Source organism: Hydra vulgaris, chromosome 13 (genome assembly GCF_038396675.1).
Source record: "Hydra vulgaris chromosome 13, alternate assembly HydraT2T_AEP".
In the NCBI taxonomy this organism is placed as follows: Eukaryota; Metazoa; Cnidaria; class Hydrozoa; order Anthoathecata; family Hydridae; genus Hydra; species Hydra vulgaris.
Window position 1 is genome coordinate 32,411,727 of NC_088932.1, and position 21,378 is coordinate 32,433,104.

General features: G+C 28.3%; 1 protein-coding gene across 1 annotated transcript; it reads right to left on the bottom strand.

Moving 5' to 3' along the window:
• Positions 1 to 541: 541 nt before the first annotated feature.
• LOC105845042 (uncharacterized) lies at positions 542 to 20,993 on the bottom strand. The gene is made up of 2 exons (XM_065815209.1): positions 20,846 to 20,993; positions 542 to 3,850 (listed from the first exon to the last, which is right to left on the bottom strand). The coding sequence occupies exon 2, from the start codon at positions 3,755 to 3,757 to the stop codon at positions 785 to 787; it is 2,973 nt and encodes a 990-aa protein (XP_065671281.1). The 5' UTR covers positions 3,758 to 3,850; positions 20,846 to 20,993; the 3' UTR covers positions 542 to 784.
• Between the last annotated feature and the right edge of the window lie 385 nt (positions 20,994 to 21,378).

The window sequence follows — 21,378 nt, forward strand, 5'->3', positions numbered from 1 at the left end:
CGTCTTGTAATTGCAGTTCATTTTTGACCACGATGAAAAGCGAAGAAAAGTTTTTGTCAAAAATGCTGATATTTGCCACCTGGGCATTTCTAAGGGTGGAAAATAGAAAAAACTAAAAACATTCGAAAAAACAAATAACACAGTTCTGTAGAGCAGAAAAGACACTGTCTAAAGAATACAAACACTTTGCTCAACAACAAACAAATCCTTTAAATAATCCTCTTTGAAAAAAACCGAACGAACTTGTTGAAAACCAATAGAACTTTTAAGACTTACTTTTAGATTTACGACTAACACTAGTACTAGCAAATTTGAGCAGCGTTTTATAAGAGATTTGCACTAAATAAGATTTTTGAAGTTCTTCGCACTTAAGCTTACTTGCACTAATGAAATGTATTAAAAATGTATATTCGATAAAATCAATTATTGTATTTAATAATCACACTTTATATTATATTAAAGATTTAAAATACACTTTATATTATATTATATTATATTAAAGGTTTATATTATATTATATTAAAAGTTTAAAAAGAAACACTTTATCATAATAATAGAGATTTAAATTGCAAAAATTAATTCAAGTGTTATGGTTTGTTTACATTACTTCAAAAAAGTTAATAAAAGTTGTAAAGAATAAACTATTAATTTGGAATTGTAAATTATTATGTTTTGTTTTGTTCTGCATTTATTACTGAATATCACAACTTTTTTTAGGAGCATTAGTACATTCAAATTAACTTTCAAAATCATAATTTTCCTGTATTTCAGTAATTGAAAGAGTTTAGGATTTATCGACTAGTGGAATGTCACCATAATCTATTTCTCTATTAATGTTTTTATTTACGTTATCTCTTTCATTTTTTAGCTGATTTATTTCTTTTAACATCAAATCTCTTTTTTTAGGTGAGAAAGCAATTTGTCTACTGCGTACCTTCATCATTCCGTTTGCACTATCTGCTTTGGTGAAATCATAGTTTGAGCTTTTTTTATTTGCATCAGCAAATAGTAAATAAATAGTTTCTAAATTGCTTTTTATTTCACCTGTTTTTTCTTTACTTTCATTTACTAATTTTTTTCCTACAAGCTGCATTAGCTTCATTAGCTCACTCGGTTCTACATTAGCATCATTTAGTTTAAGTAAAGCATCGCCCAATGTATTAAATACAGAGGCACTTTTTTTATTTTGCACTTCTTGTAGTTTATCAAATAAACACTTTGTGCATTCTATAATTTCTTTTGTATATTGAACTTTTTCTTCTGGGTTTGGTGTAATTGAAACAAGTTTGCCGTAGTATTTTACAATTTGTTCATTACATTCAATATTGTTATAAGGATCATCCTTTGGCACTACTTTTTTTTGCTGGGGTGCGAGAGGATTATCATGCAATGGTTTTTCATTAGACTTAAGCTCTTTATACAACTCTATGGCTTTTAAGTACTTGCTTTTAGCCTGAGCTACACTAAAACTGCCCGCTTTAATAGAAGCATCAATTGCGTCTTCTTTTATTATTCCAAGTCCACTTCGAACACTCAAGTGTCCTTCTAAAAGATCGAACTTTTTCCCTAAATATTTGGCTAACTTAAAATACTTTTTAGCATCTTCTCTTGAACCTGGTTTTTGATATATGTAAGTTCTGCCTAAATGGTAAATTATTTTTGTATAAAGAATTGCTATCTCTGCGGGTTGATTGTCACGTTTTGGAAGTATCTCGTATATTGCTTGTGGTTCAAGATTATTAAAGTACAGCTCTGATCCTTCTTTATAAGGAATACAATTCTCAGCAATGTCTTTGCATGATTGTAACAAGTCACGAGCTGTTTTACCATCGTGACGCTTATACATATAATGATTTGACAAAGAATGCATTGTGCGAATACAATTGTTAACTTTATCACTTGTGATTTTGTTAGCAATGAAATCATGTTTTATTGTGTCTCTTGCACCAAGATTTTTAAAATCATCAATTACTTCTTTAACTTTTTCAAATGTATCATCTTTGTTTTGATTAGCTGATGACTTTGATACAAGATCTGGAGATAAAATGTTAGCATAATTAGATAACTTTTGATAGCTCTGTGTAACAGCATCAGAAAATTTTTGACCTTGATTCTCATTATTTAAAATAAACTTCAACTCACAATCTACATCAACTAAAGATGATAGCCAGTTGTTTAACTGTTCTACTGTCAACTCCTCATCTCCGTTACTTTCTATAATTTTATTTGGGTTAGTCTCATCACGGTCAGACTTAATTACATATTGTTTACGAATAACATTTAGTTGCTTATTGATTAGCGAATTTTTGCACAAATAATCTTCTCGTTTGTTTGCTAATGCCTTCAAGTAGCATAAGGATGGTTTATCAATTCTATCTTTGAATAGGTTTACCTTATCGACTTCATATCGGCCATTATTTTTCAAACCGAATTCATGTTCAGGGTTTGTGATATGAGACTCGGGGAGTTCGCCTTCAGGAATTTGCTTTAGATATTTCCAACATTCTATTTGTTGACTTTGGTCAATCCTTCCAGTTAAAATATCACCCAATAAATCTAATATGCTGACAAGAGTGCGAGGAAAAAATTTTTTATTCAATTTATCTTTTACATCAAGTTCTTCCTTACTGAAATTGTCTGTAATAGCACTAGAAAAACACTGAGTGACCACATTTAAACCTGTTGGTTTTTTAGGAGTATACTTGATAACAGGCCAGTTTTTTATTTGTTGATATTCTTCTGGTTTACCGGTTACCGGATTAAAAGTTTCAATTATGGGATCAAGACTGTGACTGAATATTGAACTTATTGGTTCTATATCTACTTTTTTGAATACATTAATCAAGCCAAAAACTTTTACAAGTAGTTCAGGTATTTTTACTTTTGGAAACAACCTATACAATGTACCTAAATGCTGATTACAGGTATTAACAAAATTAGGAGAAGATAGGTAAGTCACTATATATAGGTTTGCAAGATTTTTTTCAGTGTCTAGATTAACAACATTAGTAAAAAAACGTTCAATATCTATTGATCCAGGGCTATCAAAAGTAACAGCTTTAGCTGAATAAAGAAAATCAGCCGCACAAAAATAAACACTGAACTCAGCTAACCAAGCTCCAAGAGAGTGGCCGGTGATTGATAGTTGATATCCATTTTCTTTAGCGTATGCTACAACCTCTTTAGTAACAACGTAATCTTGTACCAACTGAGCAACATTTTCTTTGCCCAATACCCCAATAATATCAGTTCTTAAAGGGGAATCAGGTTTGATTATATCTTCAATAGTTGCTGTAGTTCCTCTATGAGCAAGCACTATCTGGTATTCTGACTCGTTAGTAAAACTGGCGGCATAGTATTTTCCAGCTTCAGGTTTATTGTATACTTTTTGAACTTTCCAATTTGTTAAGTACTGATTGTATTTAATTTTATGATCTGATTTAAATTCTACTTTTTCTCCCGGCACAGAGTTTTGATAAACGTATGAGCTCAACAATGCATGAATAAAGTCATTTGGATGCTTTAAATAGTTTTTGTTATTTTGAATAATTTTCTCTTCAATTTTTTGCTGTAACTCCACACTAAAAGGATCAGTTGGTGTATTATCTCCCCAAATAATATGGTTTAAACGTTTGTTTTGTTCTACATCTTTCAATAGATTTTGCATTTTGGAAGGTGTTAATGATATTTTGCTTAAATCAATGACTCTACCGTTTTTAATTTCAAACTCATTGGTATTTGAGCACGCTTTCTCCATGTTTTCTTTCTTTACATGTAGATGCCAAATATTATTTAAAATATGCACTCTTGTAATTTGCACTATATGTATAACAAATCATTTCAAAACGAACTGAAAAACAATATAATATTATCAACTTTACATTCAATAAATATAGCTTTAAAAAGAATTTCATTTAAATCAATAGCAAATAATGTGAAAAAAGCTCACATATTAATTGTTAAATGGTTAATGTAATATTATTATTTATAATAAAAAAAAAATAATATTTTGATCTATAATAAATAATAGTAAAAAATATATAGTATACAATAAATTTAGTATACATTATTAAATATAGTATACAATTATATACAAAATAACGTTAAATAACAATATACAAAACTGCATATTAGTTGGTGTATAATATTCTCCAAAATTAAGAAAACTTTAAAAGAAATTACTTTTCTATGAAATAAAAGCGTTTAAAATAACTATAATTTTAAACTTATAAACCTCTATGAGGTATACTATTTGCTAAAAAATGTGGAGTGTGTTCTTGTTTTATTCTCACTTGTATGACTGTGTTTTAACTATTTTTTATATGAAACAAAAAAATATATAAGTTTTAACATTTCAAAACAAAAGGACTTTTTACACTCTTTTATTCAACTCACACTGTTTGCATGTTGTATGCGTCAAATCTTGTAAACGATTTTTCGACCACATCTACAATTCCAATCATTCTGATATTTTCCAAACATGTTTAGTTTCAATGAAATACAACCTTTAATCAGTTTTATATGCTAAAAGTGTTTAAATAATGTGAAATTAGGATTTTAAAAGTAAATTGATTGTATTTATGTTATAAATACATAATAATTTTACCATATGAATTTTAACATATGAAATGAAAAGATTGTCTTGTTATCGAAACTAAACATGTTTGGAAAGTATCAGAAACTAAAAAGTAGATAATAAAATACTTCTAAAAAATTTTTTTTTAAAAAGGAAACGCTTTTATTTACATAAAGAAAGTTTTTTATAAGCACGCTTAAAAGAAGAAAATAAAAATTTTTTATGACTTCAGGTGAAATTCGTGAAGCTATTCACTGCACATAAAAGCGTGGGGCGCTCATCACAACTCCATTCTCCATCACCTACCAGGCTGCGAAACATAGAATATAAATTTGTCTGCATTTTAATAAACATCAAAAAATTTTTTTTGATCATTTACATACTTTCGTATTAATTAGAAATATTTATCTATGAGCAAAAGAATAGTTGATGTCATCATATCATTTCTAAATAATAGTATTCTAGCATGTATATGATCAAAGTTGTGAAACTTTTAATGTTTAATAATATTTATACAAACTCGTATTATATGTATTTAGCCTAGTACATGATAGAAAATTGAGTTGTGTAAGCTCCCCACGCTTCAATAAGCAGGGGATAGGTTCACGGATTTCATCTAAAACCACGGCGTGATATTAAAAATCTTTATTTTAAATATATTTTTCTCTATATACCAACACATTATTGAACAAGCACACAATATAATCATAAGTTGTTTGAATCATGCTTTAAGTTAAGGAAGACGTAATATTTTTATAATTAGTCTATTGTGTTGCATAAAACAATTCTAATCTTGTTAAGTAGAAACTTAAAGTAAAATTTTGTATAGCCATCAATAGTTTTTCTTTTCGAAAACATTATATTTATTACGTTATTCATCTTTTCAGCGAAAGTTTTATTATTTTCATAGTATAATCCTGCATAATAATGTTAGATCTATACAAAGTGGTTTATGTAAAAAGTATAAAATTTCGAATATATATCGATTAGTTTTTTTTTTTTTTAATTATTCACCTCCCCAAAGCCGAGATAGCCACTACAGTTGAGGGGGCTACTTTTTTGGTTACAACCCTCTCTCAACTCTATTACTGCGAAATACAAACCTCGAAAAACAAGGCCGCTGTGCGGAGAAACAAGTTGAGCGCGATTCTACCAGGGACGTGGTTTGTTAGTTAGGAAATAATTAACCAAAGAAACAGTTGAAACTGAGCATTTAGAGAAAAGGCCTCTAAAAAGTATTCCTCATATTAAACGTTAAGTTATTAAAACCAAGGAGGTATTACAGAATGGAGGAAAAACGAAGCTGAAAATTGTTTAAAATTGTAGTACAGTCTTTGTTGTATAATTATTCCAGCGGCAGGTCAAAATGGCGCTTTTGCGTAGAAAAAGGAAAATTGTTAAACGTAGTTGAAACGTAGTTGAAACGCAGTTTGTAACCTTTGTAAGCTGTAATCACAATGAATTACTCTCTTAAAAGTTGACTGGGAAATGTTTTTAACAACTGTTCCAAATATCAAGTATTATGATCTACGTAAAGTAATCGTTTTTTGAATTCTCTCGAGTCCTTAATACAAGGGGAAGGAAGGGGGGCGGTAGGAATAAAAGGGGGAGGGATAATTCTAGACCATATCTAATAAAAAAGGTCAAATGCGTATTTTCTAACAGCTGTTTTATAATAGTTTCAATCGGATTTAATATGCTGATATAAGCTTTATACTTTTGTCACCAAAGTATAAAACTTATATCAACAAACTAAAAAAAAAAATAGTTTCTTCACCAAACTTTGGTTAGAAATAAAAAAAAACTCATTTTCGACAAATTGAGATAGTCTTTCTATATTACTAGGTCGGTAATTTTTAATTATTTTCTAATTTTTAAGGCCAATTTTTACTGATTTTTTTTAGTTTTGAGATATAAAGTTTTTGCTGACATCAAGTAAAAATTAATAAATGAGGAGGAGGGGGAGGGCTAATAAGCTTGGGGTGGGTGGGAAAATTTTCTAAATTCTAATAAACGACTCCTTCCTTTTATTAAGGACTCGAGAGTACCTCGATACTAGGTAATCAAAGTTTTAGACAATCTCCACTGCTTAGTTGATCTTTTATTTTTTGCTTTCCCATATATCTATAGGTTTGTTACGTTCTTAAAGAACTTTTTTTTGGCAAGGAACTTATTATATTTCTCCAGGATTTTATTATGTGTTGTAGATTTTATTTTGTGTAGTATTTTTGTTTGCTTTAAAAATAAATTGCTTTATTCTATATATAGAGATATAAAACACCTTTTTGTAAATCCGGTAAAAGTACTACTAAATTTTATCTAGACATTAATTCAATTCTAATCTAGAAATTTATTATTAGTCGTTGAAAAAGCACGATATAAAAAAATAAAAATTAACTAACTTTAAATATTATTTAGGGTAGAGCGGGGCTAGTTGAGCATAGGAGCAAGTTGGGCAGTTAAAATATCTCAAAAACTACGCATCACATGACAAAACATCTAATGGATGAATGTTAGGGAATTAGAATGTTAACACAATATGCAACAATAGATTGCTGAAAAGCTATTGGATAAGATACACTGCACTTTTTCTATTTTGGACCAAAAAGTAAAAAAAAAATTGCTATTTTTCTTTTGAATGCTTATAAAAATTTTTATCTGCAATCACTTAAGTGTTAATAGTTTACTAATTTATCGTACTATTAATTAAAATTAACTGTTTTTTCTTAAGTCTAACTAATGCGTCACCTTATCTAGTAGGGGTAAGTTGAGCAGCTTTGAAAAAAATAAATAAAACTGAACTATCGAACACAAAGAAACAACTTTGAGGAGAAATAATAGAGCGGTACATTATTTATATATATATATATATATATGTATATATATATATATATATATATATATATATATATATATATATATATATATATATATATATATATATATATATATATATATATATATATATATATATTTAAAAATAAGTAATTTTTAAATCAGGCTTCAAAGTTCAAGATAGTTGAATAAAATTATATTTTTATATTTTATGACGCTTTCTTACTATTTAATTTTTTTCTTTTTTTACTTACGTCATTAAAGTGCATAAGTTAAAAAGTTTATGTTTTTCACTAACTGTATGTGTGTACAAACTATACACACGCTATACATATTCATTTATATGTTGGTTTTTTAACTTACCACACACTATTGCTCAACTTACCCCGCTGAATTAAGTAAATCCGACACACCGTTCATGAGATCTGTTAGATTTAGTAAAAATTGCTCAACTAGCTCCGCTCTACCCTACTCTCCAAAATTGAGTTGACTCTTTATTTTACAACTGCTTATGATGATATTCAGTAGAATAAAAGTTATCAAAACTATATGTAATCAACAATGACAAAACAATGCCTTGTTGGATTGACATTAATTTTAATCAAAAGTGAGCTTGCTGAGAGATATGGCTATGAAAGCAGGCACAGACGTCCAAAATACTATTCCAATTTGATTTTATTACTAATTTTTATGAGATAAAAATCAAATATTTTTAATAAAATGATTTTTTTGAGAAAATAAAAAATTATTTGAAAACTTGTATTATGAGCTACGGTGACGGGAACCCAGGGAACCATGTCCCCCTCCCCAACTTTTTTTCAAAGTGTTTTACTTCTTCTTTTTTAGCTAAGTAGGTTCTTTTTAGTATATTATTTACTAATTTAGGTTTTTTAATGCTTTGCCAAAACTCCCCCCCCCCCCCACCTAAAATGTCACACCCTGGCCTCTGTGTATGTGAAAATACACTCAAACGCAAAACTATATACCACAATAAACGAAAACTAGGCTATCCTTCTATCTTATTTTTGTATATTTATTTATCTACTCGTGCTCATATATGAAAATATAATAATCAACCAAAAATTCAGATTATTAACAGCTTTAAAAATTTAAGGAGTTTTCTTAGAATACTTTGTTTGACAAAAAGAGAAATTGGTAAGTTTTCTTGGTTGATTCTTTCCAATATGAGGTTAAAGCAATAAGAAAACTTTATTAAGTTTTTGTCAAACGTTTCATGTACAATGTTGATTATCTCGTCAACATTGGGGCGGCTGTTACTTAAGTATTAATTTTGTAGTGCTCTAAAATATCCTAAATCTAGGATATTCACATCTGGACTGTTTGATGGCTGGTAAATTAAACGAATATTTATCTCATCCTGAAACGCGTTCATTATAAATTTGGAATCATCAATTGCTATATGAGGCTTTGCATTGTACTGTTGTATAAAAACAGTTTTAGTCCTTTAAATATGATTTCCAAGCCATTTTGAGTGTATAGTTGGTAAAACATTATTTAAAAGCATGTTGCAATACTCAAACTTATCTACAACAATTAGAGTTGTAATTAACAGTAAGAATCGAAGTAAGGGAACACTATAGTGTTCCTTTACTTTGATTCAAATAATTTCTCTTCGCAGGCTCTTGCTTTACAAATGACCAAATGCAAGTCTTTCCATCAAACCATTCATTTTTATGTTGGTCAAATCTTTTTTTTGCAACGGCGGCCAGGAACATAATTTTTATCATAAAATTCTTTGATTTTGCATGTCAATGGGGTTCAGGTTCATCAATCTCAAAGTAGTACCATCCTAATTCTTATGTCAAATAGAACTATTTTTCATACAAATTATGTTAGCTGTTTCTAAATTTAAAATATATTGTTACTGCAGTAGAAAAATTTAATAAAAAGACCACAAATTAAGCACCTGACTTTATTTGTAACAGAATTAAAAACAATAAAGTCACCTAATGAGCATAAAGTATTTAAACTTAATGGTTTTAACCACTTTAAATAACATGGGGCGAATTAAGTGATCGCAAATTAAAAATTCCGTAAAAGTTTCTGGTCTTCAAATTTTGTTTTTCTTGAAAACCATTTTTGTGCATTTTTTTCGAACCATTCGAAATAGTTTTACAAATTGAAAATTTTAGAAGTTCATACATGTAAACGTTTCTGAAGTTTTGTAATTTTTCTAGATTCAATTAAATTTTCGGACTTATTTTGATTATTTTTTAGTTATGTTTATAATTATGTTTATAAACTAAAATATGTAATTTAAAAAAATACTGTGTTTAGATAAATATATTATAAAATAGTTAGTAATTATGAGTAACAGATTATTTAACAATTATTTATATTATTATTTATTTATGTAATTTAATATGAATAAAAAACACATGAGATTAAAAAAAATATTGCGGTTTAAAATTCTCAAAATATAAAAAATAACAATTACTACTTTGCCAACCCATATGCGCATATATTTTATTTTTAATGACTTTTATGTTTTTACGACTTTAAAGTTCATTTTGATGACAGTTTTAAACATAAAACATAACTTAATAATAAACTAATAATAAGTCAATAAGAATTTTATTAAAAAAAATATAGCATAATAAGTTTATACATCGGAGTTATCACTTTCTCTTTTAAATCTGATATTGGAAATAGAGAAAGGTTGATACAATTTGCATCGGCAGATTTTTTTTCTTTTTCCAGATAGCGATGAGGAGCAGCAGATAGTCTTCTTATTTTATCTTTATACCATGCATCCAAAGCAGGGATTGGGTCGAATTTCTTGATGCTGCTTCCTTCTTGGCCTATTTGTAAAAGAGATTCAAGACGATTACGTGATAGTTTGTTTCTCCAATCCAATTTTACTCTATTAATGGGGGAAAACATATGTTCTAAGTTAGCGTTTGTAAATGGGCAAATTAAAAGCAACTCAAATACGTCTAACACATCTTTTAACATTGGAAATATATAACTTTTTAAAACAATCCACTCAATAAAAATTTATCAGTTTCACACACTCCATTTTTTAGGAGGTCTTTAAAATGTGGAACCACTCCTGCTATTTCCTTATCACCAAATATAATCACAGGGTTCATTGGCCAAAAAGAAATGTCCAAAAGAAAAGTTAAGTTACAGAATAAAGGAGATACCTTAATATCTTTGAAACGTAAATGCATACTAGTTTTTAAACTAATCATTATATCAGTAAAAATGTGTTAATGCACCGATGCATTAGTTTTATTAAAATTTTCTAAAAGAATGTTTTGGTATATAAAATTGCCATCTTTTTTGACTATACTTTCAACTAAATTTTGTGGTTTGTTAAAATAGTTTGCTCTGTTGAAATATTGCCTAAAAAACTATTTAAGATAACCAAGTTTTTCCATTGTCCAATTGAATTGCTGCACCCTGCGGACAGCTTTTACAGGATCATATAAATCTTGCTGAAAGCCAACGCTCAAGTTTCTCAACTGTGCTAGAACATCTAGATAAACAGATAAATATATTATAAGAGATGTATTTTTCCAAACTTTTAAAAACCCCTTTAATTCGGCTTTTTTCGACGGCTTAGAATCTGATTGGCTAAGAGACTTTATATGAGAAATATATGCATCATAATTATCTACAACTATTTTCATCGCATTCCACTTATGATCCAGCCAACGAGTACCGTATGATTTTGCTGGTTTAGGAACGGATTTTTCTCAAGCTTCTGATAAAAGTTTCAACCAACAAAAGTTTAACGCATGGACTGCCCTCAAAGAAACACAACACATATACTAATACCTGTTCGAGTGTAGCAATATCTGCCATCACTTAAAATTGAATATCTTGACTTTATAAAATCCTCTCTGAAAGAACCTCTAACAATTTTACCAATGTAACCTGTAAAAATACCAGTAGCTCGATTGGTTGAGTAACTATTACCAAGATCAATGCCGTTTTTTTTAATTAGCTTTAACAAATCAGAGAAATCGGAAAATGGACGTTCTTTTTTTGCCAAGTAGTGAACTGCATTGAATTTCTTTTTAGGCGAGTCACGATCTTTTTCACCCATTTGTCGCAGCCTTTTTTTAATATCAGTGTTTTTATTTATGTATTCTTTAAAACCTTCCGCACCGATTTACTCCGATAATCGATAAGATGAGCTTCCTTATGTTGTTTACTGTTGCAATGGCTTCTTACGCTGTCTTTTTTAATTGACGGAGTTCCAGGGCAAATCCACGAAATAGAAAATTTTTAATGTTTTTAATACGAGATTCATATTGCTTGCAAAGCAAACAGCGTAATCTTACAACATTATTTATTTTGATTTCATACTTTAAATTAAATTCTTTTTTCCATTTCAAAACAGTATCTAATTTACAATGGTTATCTGTAGTTTTGGTAAGAAAAATGATGCCATACTTTTAAATATTTAGTTCACTTGATCTACTACGCTTTCATTTAATATATTTTAAACCTTTAATTTTAAAAGTTTTCAAACCTTTTCAATTTGCTCAAAATGATTGTAATTTGGAACGTCATTTTGCAAATTAAAGCCATTAAAGTCTTATAGCCATAGTTATGAAATAGTTTCTTTTATTCTTCAACCCTTTACTACAATCATAAAATTTTTGCAGACTTATAATAACTAACCGCCAATAACAATAACAAATAATACCACGCTGGAATATTCTGGCAGTGTTATGTATTATGAGCTTTATAAACAATATATTTTTTTTTTAATATATCTTGTTTTTGGTATCAACTTTTTCATTCCAATTATTATTTTTTTAAATATATATTTTTGATTATTATTATTATTTTTAATTATACTATACTTACTGGTGTAAGTAAACAACATGGCTCCCATGCCCATGGCCGTAGAGAGGAGGGTGGGGAGGTCAGTGGTATATTGTCTCGGGACCCGGCTGTGTTTAAGGGCCCTTAAAAAAAGAGGGAGAAAACAAAAATTTGAGCCAACTCAGCATTACATGGTGCGTATTTTCAGCCAAGGTAGGCAAAAAAATGCCCATGCCCCCCCCCCCCACACACACACACACGCACATTTTGAGCCACCATGGCCCCCCGTCGCCTATGTGTAATATTATTCGTAGAATAACTATTTATTTTCTAGATTATTTATTTTTTATTCTTAGCCGATTTTGGAAGCTAAGATTAAGTGTTGCTAAATGAGTCGGGTTCTAACAGTGGGAAAAACAAATGACGCATTTAAAAATAATTACCTGAAGACGCTTTAAGTCTATATTATTTTTAAAATAATTACCTGAAGACGTTGGAATGTTTTAATTGAAGAAATTTACTAAAAGCAGAGCAAATACATGGCTGCTCTCACGGCTTCCTTAATCCGGAAAGGGGTAAGGTGGAAGGCAGCAAAATTAAGGACCCTTTTTCTAATTTTAGAGGGCCCTTTACTAAGATTGAGGGATCTTTTTTTTTTAGTAGTACCTAATAATCAAAGGTTTTTAAAATTTTGGGGCCGTAAGGACAGGTTTGAGGGAGTGCTCTGCCTCCTATGCTACGGCACTGATTAAAAGAAGAGGGATGTTCTGAAGGAACAATTTCTTTATATTTCTATGATAAAAAAGTTTTAACCTAAAATAAATTTTTTTTCAAAACATTACTTTATTTTATTATAGAAAGGAATATAAATTTATAGATTGCAATCTAACTAAGTTTTTCCACTCTTATTTGTCAAGTTTCATGTTTCTAAAAAAACGCGCCTAAATTTTAAAATTAAGTAATGAAAATTGAACCTGTCATTTCGAAAAAGGCACAAGTCCATTTACTAAAACTTTTCAAAATCAACAAAAATATGATTTTTATTAAAATAATGTCTGGGTTGCTAAAGAAACTAAACATAGAAGTAGATAAATAAAGAACATATCTAACTTATGTATTTTTTATTTTTTATAGAAAAAACACAAATCATACAGAAATTTTTAATTCAAACTTATAAACTAATTGTTAAAAGTTTTGGACTTATGTCCTTTTCGAAATGACGGGTTCAATTATAATACAGTTTAAGTTGCCGTACCGCTAGTATCAATGTTTTCGTATATATGTAAACACTTTAGAAGTTGGTAGTGTGAAATTGATGGTTTGATGTAGCTTTGATCATCAAAGCTACACACATAAATATTAACTGCATCAAAGTTTGATGTAGTTGATATTTAATGTACTTTATTTAACTTACTTATATTTCCTTAAATTTTTGTCATATAACCTTAAGAATTTGAATCCGGTATTTGTATTTACCTTGCTATGTAAATACATAATACGGTGGTTAATCTAGCTAGATTAATGGCTGTTTTATAAAAGTATTATTTTAAACATGTAAGTTATGAGAGTCCCTTGAATAATTTACTACTGGTTAAGAATTTTTTAAATGCTGCTTCTTAAACTAGTTAAGAACTTTGAAGGCTGTTACTATTTTCTTTTTTCCATTAAAAACTATAAAATGTTATTAAATTTTTAAGTTTATAATTCTTTTTTAACAAATTAAAACAGTATTTTGGAAAAAAAATTTTCATATAAAAAACATCCTTTTTAGAAATTAATGGTTTGATGGTATTATATATTATTATTATCTGAATAAATTGTTTTTAAAATTATAGAAAAACATCTGTATTAAATATAAACTTAATCAATTTATTTAACCATCATTTAACTTAATCAATTAAGTTAAATTATGGTTAAAAGTATAGTGGGGTTGTATGTTTGTTTTTATCGAACTATCAATGTTTTTATAGTTAAGCCATCTTTGGTTAATAAATATTTACTCCTTTAGTGTTCCAGTTAAAGAAACTCTCCCCTATTTATCACAAGTGTGATTTTCAAAAAAAATGTTTATAGGAGTTAATATGCCACCCCCAACCCTGTGGCCCCCCTACTCATTCTCTGCCCTCCCCCTCCCCTCCCCCTCCTCCCTACGACGCTAAGCCTCAATCCCTCACTGGTCGCTTCTTTTTAGTTTGTGCAGCTATATTTCTCTAAGGTTTATAGTATTGTAAGGAAATGCATAAAAAGATAAAACTTTATGTTTTACAGACCAGCATTAAGGTACACAGTATGTAAAACTTCCACTTCTTTTCCACTTTTTTCTTTTTCTGTTGGATAACATTGTTTATTGTGATTGTTGAAATTCTTTCTTTAACGCAAATGTTGTTACATCGCTTACAAACTTTACTTTTACCATACATTTTTTAATGTTTGAGCTAAATGAGTTAGCAGGTTTCGAAAAAAATATATCCTAAAGCCCTAAAACTTTCAGTAACAAATCAGTTTCTTCAAATACTTTCTGTTATCTTGCTAAGAATAAAAAAAAATTAAAGATGTGAAAAGTGAATTTAAATTTTTAAATAATCACACACTGAAATTCATGATCAACCTTTATAATATATTATATCTAAATAAGAGGAAGAGGGCAATATTGTAGAATCGGAAATTGTAGAAAAAAAAACAAACAGAAAAATTGAACCAACACAAGTACAAGCAAACCAACAGTTAAATACGCTAAATACACCCCCTAAAATAACATAACCACAAAGATATAGATTATCAGTTAAACTGTGGCAAATATAAAAATATAAAAACAACTAAACAAACGAAACGACTTAAAATGCTATTTAAAATCTTAAACTCATCTTTAATGTAAAACGATATAATTTATAAAAGTGAAAGCGGAGAAGATCTTATATTGACTTAAAGTTGGAGAGCAACTACCGCGAGAAAGTACACGTTTGCGGTCGACATGTTTTGTATTCAAGATGGTTATCTTTGAGGCATGATACAAACTCAAAACTTTTATATGTTTATAATGATGTTAAATGAGGATGTTTTAAAAAATTAAAGCAATTAGAAAAATTACTCTTATAATTTTACCACCTTTTTTTTCGTTGTAAATAATAAAAGGTAAATAATATTTTAGCTACACTAAAAATCTATGGTGTTCAGAAGTAGTAAACCAAAAAGAGAAATTAAAATGAAATTAATTAGTGTAACTTCATTTTAATTTCAAAAAATAACTTTTTTAAAAGGGGGTCAACGGACAAATATGTTTAGAATTTTTGTTAAATTGGCGTAAACTGTTTTTGTAAAAAGTTATTATCTTAGGCAATAAAAAAATGAAGATCTAGCCTTGACAATAATGTTTGAACTTTAAAATATTGGCTAGGTCAAACTTATAGCATTACAAAACACCTCCAAGTTTAACTCAAAAAATTGAGATAATTACTCAGCAGGTATCTATTTGAAAATACTATTCCTTTCAAACATTTTTATATTATTGCAAACTAAAAAATTTTATGCAATATATTTTCTTTAGTTTATATTCGAAACTTTATTTATAGCCGAAAATATATAGGTGCTTAAATCTGTATCAACTAAGAAATTTACCTAATATATCAAGAAATTAAAAAATCTGCTAATAATCTGTTGATGGATAGCCATATGAAAGAACTATAACTTTTTAAATATTATATCAAAGGAGATTTTGAAAATAACTAACCTAAAGAAAAGTTATTCAATAGGAGATCTCAACTTCTTCCTTTATTACTTATAAAAGTTTTTTTATGAGCCTATGTTTATTAAAAAATATTATAATTCATATAAATGCTTCAGAAGCGTCTGTCGTTTTATTCTTCTATTTAAGACTTTAATCCCTTTGTAATCAAAAATAAATTTATGAATCATAAATTTTTATTTTACAAGTATTCTAATTTCCTCCTAACACTTTTACATAAATAGTATTTACATTTAAAATATATTTACTTCATTTAAGATAAAAAAATTAAGTAATACTTGTTTACAAATTTAATCCGCCATTGGTAAAAAGGGCAAAGGGGGCTTCACTTTTTGGATCAAAGTTAGACATCTAGTTTATATAATATATCATTGAGAGATATAGACGATATATTAGTTGCTTTTGTCCATTTACCAAAATAATTTTATGTTAAACATTTTTTAACAGTTTATATGTAATGGAAACGATATCAAAAAACAATCAACCCACTAAATTTTCCGCTCATTGTTGCTATTAATTGCAATATTTCATAGAAGAATTTAAGAATTTTTGATGTCTTTAACCATTTTCTAATAATTTTTTTCCTAAGTGAGAATTCTAAACAAAATACGCATTACATCAATATCAATTTAATGTAATCTGAAACCGTATAAATTTAAATTAAAATACAAACATCATCTATTAAACGGTTTTTAAAACTTGAGAATTAAAATTTTAAGAAAAAAAATTATAAAATTTTTTAGAAATTTTTCTTTTATTAGTAAAAATCAAAGAGATTTTATTTCCTTGGATTTCTAAAGTTCTTAACAAATTTTCAAAAACCAAGCAAAAACTGCACATTTAATATTCAAAATCAAAAGTCAGAAAAATACAAAATAAGTTCAAAAAGTCTAAGTCAAAACTACAAAAGCTTTTTCAAAAAACATTGCAAAATTGCTTAAAAAAATTTGCATGATTGTCAAACAAATAACAAAGCCACATGTCTTTACATACATGAAGCTTGCATGTATGTAAAGACAAAAACAGCTTAAAAAGGTACGACAGTGCGAAAAGTTGGATAAATGAACAAACTAGTAATGATGAAGGGAACACTTTTTATGATGATTGTTGCGTCAATGCGCAAATACATGAATATCTAATGTTAAATGTCACACGCAAATATTCGATTTAAAGTTTTTTTTTCTGAATTTAAGATGGTCTCCCAGGAAAAAAAGTTTTACAGAATTTCCATAAACTTTTGAAACATATGGCCTATAGAAATTCTATAGAAATCTATAGAATTTCTATAGAATCTCTATTACTTTCTATAGAAATTGCCATAAAACTTTTTTTTCTATAGAAAAAAAAGTAGAAAAATAGTTCCATAGGAATTTTTATAGAAATTAACAGAAACTCTTTCTCAGAAATTTTATGGAATTCTATAGAATTTCTAATTGCAATTATGTAATAAATATGTAATAAATAAGAGTGCTACTTTTTTAAAATACCTATATATATATATATATATATATATATATATATATATATATATATATATATATATATATATACACACACATATGTGCGTGATTATATCCATTTTCCCTACCGGGAAACTGGGTATAATTAGGGCCCACTTACTATATACAATATACTTAATAATAGCAATGGGTTCCATGAATATCTATAATTATAGCCACGTTATCTATTATATATTCGAAAAAACTATACAATTAACATGGACCTATGTAATAAACCAAATCAACATTTTAATTTCAGTTCTATACATTCTTAACATTTCCGTACTTTTTTCATACAGTAAGTCAATGACTTGATCCGGTGTAATGTCTGCCAACAATTCTTTTTCACAGTTCATCAAAAACAATGATTCCAAATTCTCCTGTGTGAAAGGCAACTTCTTAAACGTGTTTTTACAATTTTAAATTTCAAAAACGATAGTTCATGCGTTACTTGAGTAAGAGGAATAGTTAAAAGGAAATTGTATTCTTCAAATAATTTATTATACTCTAAAGAATACATTTTGAATTCATAAATAACATTTGTAATGCATAATAGACAATAATAGACTTTTTTTTCTTGTACTCTTATTATAATCATTTTCCTTAGAGTATTCAAAATCTTCAGTCTGAATTTTCTTGCAAATTGCTTTGGTTTTGGTATATAAATATCCAAAACTTATATTAGAGATGTATATGATACATCTTTAATATCAGTTTTGAATATTTGAGGCCAGAATTTAACAAACGATAATAATTGTTCTCCCAGTTTATCAATATTAGGTAAAAGTTCACAAATATTATGAATAGCTTCAGATTGAATCCCATTTTTTGCAATTTCTTCAAACATTCGTGGATCAAATAGTTCAAGATCACAATAAAGTTCTTTACTGCCCAAAAATCTACCTTCTAAGTAAGCAATATCTATCCATAACTATGTTAAATGTTTTGATTTTACAAATCTCCATCTTCTATGTTTTGGTTAGTACTTGAATTTTCTCCATAACGTTTTGGAATAGTTTTTCTTTTCTTTTCAGAAAGCTCTAATTCTATATCAATGTCTGACTCATTTTCCCAAATTAAACTGGATACAAATTTAATAAATATTTTTGCTCCTGCGCTGCCTGGTAAAAATTCTCTTTGGTTTTCTTTTAAAGACTTTTTGTTCCATCAATTTTTCTCCATGCTGAATTATAATCTAGACCAGATGTTTGTAGGTAATCAGATAGAGCAGTTGTAAACTTAAATATTTGCAAAAACATCATTGCTGTTAATACTATTTCATAACGGGTAAGTCGACCTAGTAAATCTTGAGCTGTACTTCTTACTCTGTTTGAAAAATCATTAGTAAAAGAAATTTCATAAAGGTCAAATACAATTTGCACATGTACAAATTGCTTTCTGTCGTCCTTAAAAACCGCATTATTTTTAGACCGCCATCGAGTTTTACTAATATTTATCAAATTCTGATTTTCATAAATATTGATTCTATTATGAGATTCTTTGAAAAAAAACAAATAATTCTTGAAGAAGCCCCCGAAAAAATAACTGTAACGGAACAAGAAGTAGTTTGTTGCAAGACTAGATTCAACATGTTTTACATATATAAGATATTTTTAATAATATTAATTTACAAATAGTTTGAATAATGTTTGTTACAGTTGCTAATAGTGAAAAAAAGTTTAGCAAAAACGTTTACGTGCTTCCGTAGAGTATATTCATACATTTTTTGCGTATAAAAAAACGCACAAATAATAAATTGTTCCCGAGAAGCAATGATGATATAAGTGCCAGTTACTCAGCTTAGATCAACGAAAATTTAGTTGTTGACTGGCTTAATTACTTTATCTCATTTACTAAACCAACCAAAGACGAGCCGATATTATTAATACTTGATAACCATGAGAATCATATTAAACTTGATTGCTATCAGTTCTGTCGTCAAAGAGACATTGAGTTGTTATCCATTCAATCACGCGATTCAGAGCCGTCAGATTTAACATAATTTTGTCTACTTAAATCAGCATACAAAAAAAGAATATGACCAAGGCCGGTGAAAATAAGGAGTGTGTTAGGGTAGGGTGAGATATCTTACTCCTCCCCCCCCTCTTCCCCCACCCACCCTCTTCAGTAAATTTTGCATTCATTTAGATGGCAAATTTGACCCTTTAAGTCGAGTCAGTTGACAAATGTAGGCCTTTTAGACCTGCTAGTCGGCAAACTTTAAAAAACAAGAACCTTTTTTTTAATAGCCAGCAAAAATTGTAATAGCGCTGCCCCACGTAACACCTACTCGCGCCGACCTTGACTGTGACATTTTTATGGCTGCAAATACAGAGCGAAAGTTACTCAATACAAAACTGTTGAATTGTTTACACAAGCATTTAATCACATAATCAATAATAAAAAAGCCAACGGATCTCAAGCAGCTGTTATTTCTACTTTAGATTCTATAAAATTCAATAATTTATTTTTGACACAGTAGGACATTAACCACTGAACTGGCACCATTTCGATCAAATCATTTAAAATTGCTTCAAATATGCCACTATAATTTTCTTCAAAAGGAAACCAGACCATGATTGAGAAAAAAAACATTTTACCATTTTTACTAGTCCTCCAATGAAAGAATTTTTAAAGGAAAAATGCAGAAGAAAAGTAAAAAAAAAACAAAAAGTAAAAACTGCCTGGTAAACACAAGACATGTTTAGCATGTCTAATAAACGTCTTTGTGCGTTTAAATATATTTTAAGACGTGTTATTCACGATTTGAGTTTATTGGATGGTGATAGGAGTCTAAAGGAAATGAAGAATATTAATCAATTTGATACTGATTATAAACCAAAGAAAAAAAAGAGAACCAGAGGTGTTAGAGAAAACGACTGTTATTGTTTAGCTAGCCATGAAAGCAAAGTTTCGTTTTCGCCATAAACTCTGATTTTATCAAAAGATTTATAAAAATTGCTTTTGAGAGTTTTTGACTGATTAACTAAACTAAATGATATGCAACAAATATGATTCATTTCGTATAACAGTTGTCTTTTTTTGCATTTCCGCTCAGCTGTTCGCTTATACCCCCTCTTTCCTATAGATAAATTTTTTTTTAAAAAGCAGCTTTAACAATTTTTAATACTTTTTAAGTGTTAGTAAATCAACCTTCCAACATTTTATAAACTTTATTTTTACATTTTTGTAATTAAATTACAACTTCGTTTATTTTTTTACGTTTGGTAAGAAAGATAAAATACAGAATAGGGCTTAAAATATTGTTAATAAAATGTATATGTTCGTTTTAGCGGAATAAAATTATCACGTGGCCAAAACCTTTCTAACAATTTATTATATATAAAAATGATAAAGTAATGCTTTTATATTTATTAAGTAAAACCTCACCTTTACTTTGCCATAAAATAATTCGTTAATATTTAAAACCGCCGCTTCATTACAATGAACGCTTTAAATTTTAACCCGAGTTACGCGAATTTATTTGCAGTTTCAAGCGATTTCATAATTTTCAAGACCATATATATTCTTTGTTTATATACTTTCTATAATTTTTATAAAATTTATTTTTAAAGATTATCCTGTGTAATAAGTTTGTTTGAGTAAAAAAGAATAAACTTATTTGTATATACAATAAATTGAAAATTTTGTGACAAATGAACTGATGTCTATGTTTTAACAAAAAAATAAAAAATAAAAATTACCGCATTTGCAACCAATAGCTGTTATATTCGTTAACATAAATGCGTGTGAAATATTTGAATAGACGTTTCTAGATAGCACAGTAGGCTTAAAGATAATAATGGATTAACAGAAAGATCAAACCCAAAACTTATGATTTTATAAATTTTTTTGTAACAAAGAGCAAAACGGTTTTTCACAAAACAATAATTAGTTTTATGTGGTGCTGATTGATCATTAAT